The 13454-nt window shown below is 37.7% G+C and overlaps 1 protein-coding gene across 1 annotated transcript in view; it reads right to left on the reverse strand.

Annotated features, from left to right (window-relative positions):
* Positions 1-4954: 4954 nt before the first annotated feature.
* Positions 4955-13454, reverse strand: part of LOC124606390 (UDP-glycosyltransferase UGT5-like) — a 62161-nt gene continuing 53661 nt past the window's right edge. The window contains exons 4-6 of the mRNA XM_047138370.1: positions 6015-6237; positions 5712-5931; positions 4955-5231 (exon numbers count right to left, since the gene is read on the reverse strand). Of these exons, the coding sequence (XP_046994326.1) occupies positions 4955-5231; positions 5712-5931; positions 6015-6237 (720 nt within the window). The remainder of the gene's footprint in view (positions 5232-5711; positions 5932-6014; positions 6238-13454) is intronic.

Consider the following 13454-nt stretch of genomic DNA (forward strand, 5'->3'; position numbering starts at 1 on the left):
AATGCCTTTCTGCCATAGAGAGTCTGCTTTTGATGTCCTCCTTGCTCCGTCCGTCATTGGTTATTTTACTGCCTAGGTAGCAGAATTCCTTAACTTCATTGACTTCGTGACCATCAATCCTGATGTTAAGTTTCTCGCTGTTCTCATTTCTACTACTTCTCATTACTTTCGTCTTTCTCCGATTTACTCTCATGATCCCCTGGACACTATAAAAGGCCGGACATGGTTCGCTGTATTGTGTGTAGTCACCACGGATGGCAATGCATGCTTTGCGGTGTGCCGCCATGCAGGTCACAGAGTTGATTAGGAGTTGTCGTGGTAGTGCGCTTCATTCTCCTACCAGCGTGGTTGTCAACTGCTCGATGTTCGTAGGTGCATGTGGGTATGTTGCAGTATGCACCCGAAAGGCGATCGATGGGATTTAAGTCGGAGGAACTGGCAGGCCAGTCCATTCGCCGAATATCTTCTCGTTCGGGAAAAGCTCCTCCTCTTCCTGTACCTCCTCCTTCTTCTACGCAGTTCAGTGCTGTCACGCATTGTCATCCTTAATACTGAAGTCAGGGTTGAGTGCTCTCCTGAAAATACGCACTCCGATACGAATACAGTGTCCAGTAACGTTGACCGACGAGTGTACCGTGTTCCAAAATTTGAAGGTCAGTACGCCCATGTAAAATTATGACATACAACAACATAACAACTGTACCACCAAAACGATCATATTCGATACAGTTTCTGGGTGCATCACGTATCTTTATATGGCGAGAGGTAATGATGTAATGTCCAGGGACTGACATGATGTATTTCTTTCCGTTACCTCTGTGTACTATACTGTAACAGTTCTTTCTATGTGTAGTCTCATTTTCATTGAGCTATCCAAATGTTACGTTACTGCTTGGATTTTCATACTATCGTTTGATGCTAATAACTGCTTATCTGCTCTTTCCAGAGTAAATACTCTCTCTTCTTGAAGGACTTATTAACTTCAGTAACCATCGTCACTATGACATCATGATCACTAATCCCTGTCTACACTGACACCGTCTATAAGGTCAAATCTGTTTGTAGTTGTGAGGTTCAAAATATTTCCATTGTGCGTGTGTGTTCTCGAGCTATCTGCTCCAGACAGTTTTCCGAAAACATGTTCAGAACTACCTCACAAGATTGTCTGGCCATGCCACCTGCAATGAATCCATAAATGTCCCAGACTGTACTCGGTAGATGAAAGTGGCGTCCAGCGAACATGACGTAAGCGGGGTACTTCCGCACTACTGCGTTACTGAGCATAGATTTACTTTGAATTATTCTGCAAACGTTACGTCGGTTAGCCGATAAAAACATCCCACGATAACATGAGAGTTGACCTAGGCCGGTTACTCTTGTCCAGATAATTTCACAATCGGATTCAATATTGACTACGATAGACACAATATTAATGGTGACGGCAATGAACACTCCTTCTACTATGGCGTCTAATATGTCGTTTCAATATATGTTCTATGTCTCGTTCAATATTTGTGAACTTACTACTCTGTGTTTCATCTAGCTCTTGGTTTTGGAAATAATTTCAGCGCTACAACTTTTCCGGACGTTAATAAATTCAGAAAACTTGTTACGAATTTTTGGGCAACTTACTGTTAAAGGCCTAACAATTGTAGTGTCTTTACTTTGTACGTCATCTGTCTTCGCTCTGTGTGTATCGACTGGCGAGCCTTGATCAGGGGACCGCAAACTATGGCCTAACCTAAAAGCAAAGAAAGATGTGCATTCTACAGGTAACCTGCTTCCAAAGTAGTTGCTTCCTCTGTGTAACTCGTCCTGACATATCAGTCCTACAGTTTTCCAACCCATAACGCAGGTTCACACATTTACAGACGACAGCTGAGAAGGCCTCAAAATCGATGGAGCCTCTGACTGAAAATCTCCACTCGGTTCCACCTATAAAGAACACGATTCAATTCTGGACATAACATGGCAAATTTTGACCCTTGATTGCACCCCACGAACGTGGTTCCAATTGATTCAATTCTGGCGATAGATACACATTTTTGACACGGAAGTATTGCTAATTAAGTATTTTGACAAACAATGAAATACTATACTATTGACAACATCGTTTTTTGAACAACGCACCATTTCAGTTAATGTGAAAATCAAACAATTTTCTTTCAAAATAAAACTGGTCATTTGACTTGAACTTGGAAGACACACAGTGGTTGTGTGTGTCATCAATGTTACTTGAATTTCCTGGTAACGGTAAGTCATAGGAAAAGGCGTATGGCTTGTAAAATCTTTATTATGGTTCCATTGATAAGGGCTGTGCCTCTTCACATTATGACGACGACAATGCAGATAACAGTGCGTGGCTTGTGATCTCATGGCTAGGGCAGTGACCTAAACAAGTGACGTCACAAATGTAAACAAAGTACACCAGGGGGAACATGGCCCTTCTATTTTTGCATCACCTATTGAATTTCAAGCTAAGGTCTCAGAATTAAAATCTCGAAAATATAAACTCTCTCCAATCCGAAATTGTTAATAGCTGTGGCAGATTCGAAGATCAGAATGGCTCTACGCGCAAAAAAATCTAAGCCTTTTTATAGAGGGTAATTCGGTTTCTCATCAACTGCGACAAGCAATTCACTTTGTCATTCATCAATGCGATACGTAATTTTCGCCTTGTGTGCTATCTTGAAACTAAAGATACCAAAAAGTACTTGATGAGAGACTGATTAAAATGATACATCTTAATAAATTTGTCCATGAATATTTCGCCCACAGTCGCAATTAAGGTGAATGCTATTTACACATAATTTTAAGTAAATTTATTCTTATTGAACTGTGCCTTGAACCTCTGCAATATAAATTTAAGTGGGACGTCAGTCTCATAGGAAATTATCTGCTGTTTCTGCTGGTGTCGTATAAATTTATGTAGCTCCGATAGATTTTAAATTATGAGCGAATCTATGCAAAAATGATTTGAAAACAGCAATGAAATTCTGATAACTCAAAAACCTAAGTTTTGCTCATAGTGTGTGGTTATGTTGTCCAATACATGCTGCAGTGCTATTTGTGTATGTGTTTTGTACATTTAGACTGACCTTAACTAATTATTTAATTCAGACCCTTCTCAGGGACTAGTTATGTGCTTGAGTAATCATTTGAGTAGCTCATTCTGTTTGGTTCAACGAGTGCTTTCATTTTGTTGGTCGATCTTCTCAGTGGCTCAATTAGTGTAGATGTTCTTACAATTATTGTAAAAAGTCGTTACTGATTCATTTCCCACCTGTTAATTAATTAAGTATTTCACTTCCATAGGCAACCAGTACATCAACACAAGTGTCTCAGTGGCTTTTTAATTTGATTCATCGTGCTCTGCTGTACATTCACTGGTTTACACTTCACATATGTAGACATGTATTAACTTCTAACGACTCCTGCGAATCAGACGAGCGTCCGCACGCTCGAACTGAAACACATCACCTCGGAGCTCTATTCAGGCTGACGTGTCGCAAGGGCCACACTGAGATGATAATCCCCGGTTATTTAAGCTGACCGTGGCGTTTAGTGAGGAACTATGATTTTTATCTTTTGTGGGTAGTAATCTAACATCTTAGCCTCAGATGGCGATCAGCAAATTCTATTTGCCACTGTGCCTCTTCTAATATTACTGATGGTTCAAATGGCTCTGAGCACTATGGGACTTAACATCTGAGGCCATCAGTCCCCTAGAACGTAGAACTACTTAAACCTAACTAACCTAAGGACATCACACACATCCATGCCCGAGGCAGGATTCGAACCTGCGACCGTAGCGGTCTCGCAGTTCCAGACTGAAGCGCCTAGAACCGCTCGACCACTCCCGCCGGCTGATATTACTAGTACAATCTTTAACCAGGTTCTTTTGAAGGCCATCCTGGGATCATACACAGTACACAGGCATATCCGTATTTAGATTCGATCTAGATCACTGAATAATTACTGTTTTATACAGACAGATGGTGACTGTCATGGAGGCAAAGTTAGTGTTGCAGTTGGAGTTGCAATATTCCACTACCGTTATTTCTAGGAACTATATTCAAGTGTGTCCGCCGCTCGTGGTCTCACGGTAGCGTTCTCGCTTCCCGAGCACGGGGTCGGGGGTTCGATTCCCGGCGGGGTCAGGGATTTTTCCTGCCTCGAGATGACTGGGTGTCGTTGTGTCGTCTTCATCATCATCATTCATCCCCATTACGGTCGGAGGAAGGCAATGGCAAACCACCTCCAATAGGACCTTGCCTAGTAAGGTGGCGCGAGTCTCCCGCGTCGCTCCCCTACACTCTGTAAACAAGTATGGTACTCATCATCATCATCATCATCATATTCAAGTGTATATTTTGAAATAATTACGTGTCTTATTAATAACATCAGTGTCACTATCAATACTACCAAAATTTGTGTTGCTGACAACAGTGACATTGATGAATATTAAGACTAGTATCATATACGTAAGGCAGAGTTAATATATGAAAACAGCAACAGCCAAGAGATTTGAAGCAACTGTCACACACATATACATACATACTCTATCTCCCTCTCTCTCTCACAAACACACACACACACACACACACAACACAAACACACACAGAGAAATAGATAAATGCACTAGTAAATTAAATATGATGTGAGTATAATTCAGTCTCCAGTCTCTGTAAGGTATAACAGTGCAAATTCCATTGAAACTAAAACAATGTGAAACAAAATACGTTTGTTTTATACATAATATCATCCTTTAATGAATAAAAATAATTATCTTCCAGTCACCTGCACAGCAGGGATTATTATTTTTTATTGGAGTACCATGTACGAACAAGGTGTCCAAAGGTTAAGTTCATAAACTATCACAGAAACTTCTTTCTGACCTCTCTCTTCACATGTTCAATCTATAGAACGACTGTAGACACCTACAAAAGTAGCTTCACGCAGTCTTCTGCTTCAGATTAAGAGCCAAAAGTCTTTTGCAATAGGTGGCTGCCTTGAACAGCACGTAGACCACGATGGACGCCATTGCAACAACGAACCCAATCACGTCGAGCAGCAGCAGCTGCCACCAACTCAGGTCGAGGGCTGCACTGCGCATGTGCGGAGCACCCTTGTGACGTATCACGTACTCGATCCACCAGACGGCATTGTCCAGGGACCTCTCCTGGTGCTCACGGAATACTGCTGAGAAACGCTTCATGTTTTCTCGATAGCTGTCGTAAAAGAGGACAGATAACCATAGGCTACAAACAGCAAAAGAATAGTGTAAAAACCAGCTAAACGTAGTTAATGAAAAAGTAGATGAATATGAATAAAAACAAAAGTCATTGTCCACTACGAAAAACTTTCTACAGTCGACATGGAAAACACTGTTTTTAAATATAATAACAAAGAGGGGAAGTAAATTATCACCAAAGACAGTAACTTGTGCGAGGAAATAAAGTTCACCAACAGAAATTTTCCATTGTAAGTCTAAAGCAAAGACATATCTCGTGCAAGTTAATTAAGAAAACGGGTGTTTTTTTTTAATATTGTCTTGCCTAGGCTAAACGAATGAGATAAAATTAAGGCTCACCTTTTGTTGACATAGACATCAATAGGAGAAAGCAACAGTCAAACTAGAGAGGGGAATGACGTGGCTGTCTGTATGTTCCCTTGATAACATAAATGAAATTTAATATTTCTGTTCCTACCTGTCGTTTTCAAGAACTGTGTGAATGGCTTTCAGAATGGTATCAGTAGTGACATCTCTGAACAGCAGCTGGTAACCAATACCAGATTGTACCATCTTAGCCACATTCTGGTGCTGGTCCGCAAAAAAGGGAATTCCTATCAGGGGTACTGCAAAATAACTTGCTTCATTCATGCTCTGAAGTCCTCCCTGGGTAATGAACAGACGAATGTTTGGATGTGCTGGAAAAGCGAAAAGGGAGGTAAGACAAATAGCTTTTACAGTGCTGCACCTACAAAAATTGGTGCACTGAACAGAAGCTTACCCAAGACGTCCTGCTGGGGCAGCCACTTGGCTATCATGACGTTCTCCGGCTGTCCAGGCAGGCTGTCCACCTCCCACTTCCAAAGTACTCGCTGTGGTAACTGCGCAAAAGCTTCCAAGAATGCAATTCGTTTGTGCTCGGGCATTGTACTACCCTTCACATTAGTACCAAAGCTGAAGTAAATCACACCGTTTCTTGCACCATCAAGGAAATCCTGGATATCCTGCAAAATAATTAATCTCGTATTGTATACTCAGTCATTTAAAATAGGGGATGTGCCTTTCAAATCGCCTCACAAATAAGTAAACCGTTTTTGATTAGGTACAGTAAATTCTTTCCATCCTTGAATACAATAAATGCTCCATTTATCTTTTTTTGTAAAATAATAAAAACAAATTTTATAACAACAGCAAAATCAATCTCAAATAATTTTCATCGCAGTGTTTTATCCTATAAGTACCAAAGCCAGTAATCTCATCTACCTCTAAAATACTAGTTGCCACCAATGTGAGAGAGTATCTGCATAGTTAGGATGTCGTGGATATGAGCCTGTGATAAGGCGCTGATACGAATTAAATAAGTGTTCACTCATACACATGCTTCATAATAACTGAGGAAATTTAAATCACTCTGTAGATGAATAAGTTACATGTAAAAATTTTATTTTCTTACAACTGTCGAACACATGTTATTATATAGTGCCAATATTTTTGTTAAATCTAAGTACTTCTAAGTTATTGGAACCTCAGCCTCAACCCAAAAATTCTGCAATTTTTGCATCACAATACATTCGAAATGGTACTAGTAGATTTAACTTTAATCCCTTATGTAACACACACAAGTACACCTTTTTTTTAAAAAAAATTGAGAGTGACAGTTGTTGAGAAAACTTCACAAGGATGAAAATGTGGTAATTTAGACTTTCTCGTCGAATCTGGATAATGAAGTCTTCTTGGGTTATCAGCTGAGTCAAGGTGTCGTTCTGTGGCATCCCACTTGCCGTCTTCAGGTCTGATAACCTGAGAAGGCTTTATCATCAAGAGTGAAAACGTACTGTCAAGCTTCTCTCGCTAATTAAGACTGTCATAGAGCTGTCTACCAGCGATTTCAAAATGAATACCATGTATTAGTACCACATACATTAATAAACGTCAGCAAGAGCAATTAACTTGTAGGAACCCCAATTCAAAACTTTTCTCTCTCACACAGCGCCACAGTTTAAGAGATTAGGTTCCAGTCTACCTCCAAAAAAGTAATCCATAATTATAGTTCTCATAAATGTAGAGATCCCACAAACTTATAAAGCTCACGTTTATGTATCATAATTACGCTTTTCTCTGAAACTGCAATCTACATCAAAGAATTGGATGGTTGAGGTTTTGTCAAACTTAAAAATGTGTTAATATGTGAAGAACATTTCATGTGACTCGATAATCCTTTTTCTCTTCTAGGTAGCATCACACCGAATCTGAGAAAAGACGTCATTCCACAATGCTGTATTTTAAAAATCTACTTTATTGAACCCTCCTAGTTTTGGGTGTGATCCAGTTTCAAGTGCATCTAGTTTCACATCGAGACTAAAGTCGTTTTCTTCCATGGTTGTTCAATATAACTAACCACCACTGTGGCAATCTTAAGTGTTTAAAAAAGAGACATTACATATACAAGGGAAAGCATTACATTCAATACTGCACAAAAAAGTTGCTATGTGTACCTATTTATGTCTAAGAAACTAATTCTTTTTGCACATTCATATAGCTACCAAATATTATGGACTCCTGTAACTGATTAGTCAGCCAACAAGTGAATTAGCTATCATTTAACTCTGCAAAACTTCATTTGTATAGATAAAATTGTGACATTCAGCGTTACATGATTCACATATATCACAGAAATTTTAGTTATAGATCGTTTCTTACGTATAGTTTTGATTAGATATTTAGTAAGTTGCACTCTCTGTGCACTCCGAAAACCTAACAAGCTATATTTTGGAAGGTCTTCAAAGAGATATAAAAATATTGCAATGATTTCCAAAGGGTTTCAGGAACCAAACTCAGTCCTTTTTGAAGAAATAATGCTGCATTTATTTTTATCCACATGGAGGATTTATTCAAGAGAGTATTGCCTTTGTTGATATTCTTTAAAGAAGGAGTATTTTCAAGTTATTAACATTCACTGTAATATGCCTCATTCAGATACTTCTCTTCAGCACCCAGTAAGCATTTTATGTTTAATTTAAGTTGTTAAAACTGTGTGTTTATATTTTGAGATTTGGTAAATATTTTCAGTATTCATATCACATTGTCACTATTTGCTTTTAAAACTTTCTACAAGTACCACATGGTTTGAATCATATGAGTGGAATTATAAATTCAAAAATTGTTTATTTTTAAATCTTTACTTCTATGAGTTTTATTTTTGTAGCTTTGCTAGTCATAGTTGATATGTAAAGTATCCATACCTTAACGGTTGGAATATTTGTTGGATTTTTATGATAATTGGTTCTTCTTCTGTTGTAGTTACATGTCATTGTGCTTTCTTCCTTTCTGTATCTTCCAGTTTCCTGTATATATGACTGTATTTAAGATTGGCTTTTGGCTTTGGTCTTGTAGAGCACATGCATTGGTATAGCTGTTACTCAATAAGTTTTCTTTTCATTTACTGTTGTAAGCTATGTGCCTTTTAAATTTAATTGTTATGATATACTCTAAGTTTGCTCTCTACAATGACTAAGAACACTTAATTGACTGATCATCATAGTAAGAAATACGATTGTTATTGTCGACTGTAGTTATTGCATGTATAACAGATACATACTTCACCACCTGAACAATAGTCAAGAGCGAATTTGTAGCTCCAGGAAAATATAAATATCTAATTGTATTTGCATGGCTAATACTAAAGATTCCATAGCTCAGTATTTCATCAACTTTATGTAAGATATCAAATACAAACAAGTGATACACAAAACACACTCTAGCAGGGAAAAAATCTTGCAGATAGTGAGACAGTAGCTGCTAGAATAACAAAGGCAGTGTGAGTTTTGGATATCTGGAAGCAATCTCCACAAAATTTCTAAATGACAACTTTTTATTCATTGACTGTATGTGTTTAGTGTTATCCTACAACTGAAAATTCTACTTTCAGCCAGTGTCTGGTGGTTTAGCAACATCATCAACAAATATTAAGGACATACATACCCTATGGAACAGCTATTACCATTACACAATGCTTTCATGAAACAATGAGAACTGATAATTAACAAGGACTACTCAAATTCTGATAAATATTGTCAGCATTGTTGAAAGAAATAAGATGAGTGCGATGTTATATGGCTCTTTTCACTGCTGTTATACACACCACCTGTACAAATGATCAAAACACATCTCCTAAAAGTGGTAGAAAAATAAAGCATTCATTACTAAATTTACGAGTATGTAATTGATAGAAATGATTTTCGGGGACTTGGCTTCATGATGTCTATAAACATCCCAGTATTGTACAAAATACTGGTCAAAACAAGTGGAGGAACCTACGACATATTTACAGCAATGCCAAAGTCTGCACTTCAGGCGCTTGAAGGCACCATAATACAGACACTTTTCGTAGTATAAACGAATATAATCCTCTGCAAAGTTAAAAGGGAAGAGAAAATCATGGGACTGGACGCCTCATTGATTGTACTATTAGACGATACATGCATCCACACATTTGAAAAATAATTTAAATCGTAGACAGTCATGAAGAGATGTCTCGTAAATTGGTTTTATCACAGTTAACTAAATCTTCTATCCTGATGCAACTGTTGACCCAAAATCAATGAACCAAGAGTAATGGGAACTCTTGTCGACTTTAGCAACAACGTTTTCAGTCTTGTTACAAGAGATACAACAGTAGAAAACGGTACTTCTTGCAACAAGAAAATCAACATGTTTGATGGATTTTGTATTTTTAGCCTGAACTCAAAATATTCACGACCCTTCAATCGCGATATTATAATCAATATTCTTAGATTAGGCATTATTTTTTCATAGAGTGACCAAGGACAGCGTATTTATTCGTTTCTCCAAGAAATACTTTGGCGTGTGAAATGTTATGTACACAACATTATTGTTGATTTCATACTGCTCGTAACAAGTTCGCGTGCAATATATTATGGACTTACATCTACCAGAAAAAAACATTTTTCCTTTTCCTTATACCTACTTCCGATCTGTCAGAAATAACCTAATTAATTTTCTCGTCTACACTCTTCAAATATCTATGTAGTATGCATATGTTATTTCAACAATGGCGGATCTAAACAAACGATTTTGTTATTCTTCCCCTGTTATCTCATTCTGTTCTTTGCACCATCTTTCTTTACGGTAATTACAATTGTTTAGTTTTGAAGTATAGGTCCTTATATCACAATCTGCCATTCTATCTCTGAAATGAGCGCACTGGTGACATGAAATTTGCTTCCTCCCTACTGAAACCGTTTTTCAGTGAGATCCCGCAAAACACATATAATGTGAACAAACAGTGGTTCAGTTGTAGTACAACATGAACAATATTACATCACAATCTCAAAACAAGCTAATCAAATGATCTCGTTTTTCTTCCCACTGTTTCCCTTAAAACGTGTACGGTATGACTAAGAATAGTTTGAACTATAATGAGAATTTGCAGTTATTTGTGAGATATTGTGAAAACAGCAGCTACTAAAATCAATACAATTCTCAGGTCGCACTCTATTAAATCACCACTTGAGGGTAAATGTGCGTTGTTTTATTGGGGAAAAATTCTGGAATAACATCCCGTTTCATAGGGTCTTCTTCACAGATATGATTACCAAAATTTGTAGGCAAGGTTTCAAGTAGAGCTTATAACCCTACTACTACTATTGGAATTTAATATGCTTTTACCTAAATAACAGAAACGCTGTCTCTATGTTCCCACGAATAACCCTCATACTAAAATTTAGTTTAGTTTCTAAATAAAGTACACTGTGTGAGGATAGTCCTGTTTATAGGAAAAGCTAACCAATAGAGTTACCCTTTTTACAGGATTTGACCGTGTGTTGTGTCTAATGAATAAGTAAATCAGACTATTCACTTCTTTTCCTAAGATCTTACCCACCGGTTAGATAGAAACGCGGTATGAATAATATTACACTGAATCTGCGACAACTCAGTTCAAAGTTCATTTAGTGGTTTAAAACATGTACTGACGGCCGCCAGCCTATCCAGTCAATTAAACAATGAAGTATTGGAAAAGCAGAAGTATGAATTGTGCCCACTTTCTTGCTACTGTTTAATTTGGCTCTTCACATAAATATTACTCCTCTTAAACAATGCACGACTACACCCTTATACATTGCGCTTGCAAAAGAGAAAAAAGCCCTGTAGATAACTTCAAGGAAGCTAAAAAAAATTGACCAGGGGACCTTTAGAAAAGTACTTTCCATAATAAACAAACTTAAATAGTAAAATACTTAGATACTAAAGCGCACACTTTTTATACTGGATATTTAACTTCAAGAAATCCTCTTTCTTACTGGAATTTACTTTCAAAAGATATTACTCTTTGAAGTAATTTTGTATAGTTATTTAACAGATTCTAATAACTTGGCTTCACTTTGGTTGGATTTTACGTAAGCAAACTTTTACTATAACATTTTGCAATAGTTGAGAAAACTTTGTTATTATTTACACAAAAACAATTTAAATGGTAACTCTTTATATTAACTTGGCACTTCAAAAGTCTGTAAAACAGGATACTCGGATTAATCAAACACCAGGAAGAAACTCTATATAGGTGTATGGTTAGGATGAAATAACAGGATGAACCAGTTCCTTTAAAGTTCAAGAATTATTATTAAAACACGGTTTAAATTAATGGTTCACGTTGTACAAAAGTAAAAATACAAAAAAAAAATCTTATCTGGTGGCTGTAGGCTTGGGTGTGGCGAACAATTATGACGGCTACACTACCCATAGTATGGCCTGCAATTATCTTGCTGTATGGCTCCATTTCTCTTCTTGGCATTGTTCAGTTTTACATACAGTAGCTCAACAACCCGCAGCTATCCCGTAAGCCATTTGCAGTCTTCGTCCGAGGCATTTTTGTGCAAATTTGCAGGCAAAGTTTCTCCTGCTCCACAGAGGTGTTGCCTCAACCACTGCTGCTTACAGACTGATTGGCTTACTTTCCGCGCTTGCTCTAGGTAGCACGCCAATTTGCCCTTGCCACCTTTTCGACTTTCCAGAACCACTTCCATTTCAAATGCAAGCATACTGGCTTTTACATAACGCCTATTTCTTACACTGTTCCTAGGGGTGACCAGTTCTTAAATTGTCAAATTTACTCAACATTAACAATTTATACACATAAATATTTTTAAATGCGAAATGTCATTAGAAAATTATTTACAGTAATAAACAATTTACATAGTATTTTACATACATTACTCACATACAATGCGAAGAACTTCAAACTTCAGTGTAGCACACTTTACTTTACATCTACAGAAAATATAGTACCAATATGCGAAAATTTTAAAGCAAAAAAATTATAAAAATTTAAATTAATCATAAACAAGTAATGTTATAGGCTGTGTTGTTTGTTACGAGTGTCTTAAGCCAGAACGGGGTCGCTAAAGAGACTCTGAACCAACTGCAGCATCTGTGATATCTGGAAATGACTCATCCGGTGGTACTGCGAAACCAGATTAAGGAAATATTCAAAGAAAATAGTGATGTCTTCCACGTCAGTACCATATGAAGGACATAAAGATATTAGGGAAAGATCTTTGGGATACTCATAGTTGGTGGCTATTCAGAAATACGATTGGTGACTGAAAAGGAGTGATGAGGTGAGGAATTTTGCCAGTACACTGTGTACTGCATGGTGAGTTTCCTTCCCAAGACACCATTTGGGAGATCAGAGCGTATCTATACGCCACAGCTAGCAAGAATGATTTGTACTGGAAAGAATAGTCAATTGCATGAGTGTTGAGTAGCGCTTCAATTTAGACCGCAGTATCCCCAGTGTCATACAACCAGTTGTTGCTGTTGTTGTCTTCAGTCCTGAGACTGGTTTGATGCTGCTCTCCATGCTACTCTATCCTGTATAAGCTACTTCATCTCCCAGTAATTATTGCAACCTACATCCTTCTGAATCTGCTTAGTGTACTCATCTCATGGTCTCCCTCTACGATTTTTACCCTCCACACTGCACTCGAATGCTAAATTTGTGATCCCTTGATGCCTCAGAACACGTCCTACCAACCAATCCCTTCTTCTAGTCAAGTTGTGCCACAAACTCCTCTTCACCCCAATTACCTCCTCATTAGTTACGTGATCTACCCATCTAATCTTCAACATTCTTCTGTAGCACCACTTTTCGAAAGCTTCTATTCTCTTTTTGTCCAAACTATTTATCGTCCATGTTTCACTT

Source organism: Schistocerca americana, chromosome 3 (genome assembly GCF_021461395.2).
Source record: "Schistocerca americana isolate TAMUIC-IGC-003095 chromosome 3, iqSchAmer2.1, whole genome shotgun sequence".
Lineage (NCBI taxonomy): Eukaryota > Metazoa > Arthropoda > Insecta > Orthoptera > Acrididae > Schistocerca > Schistocerca americana.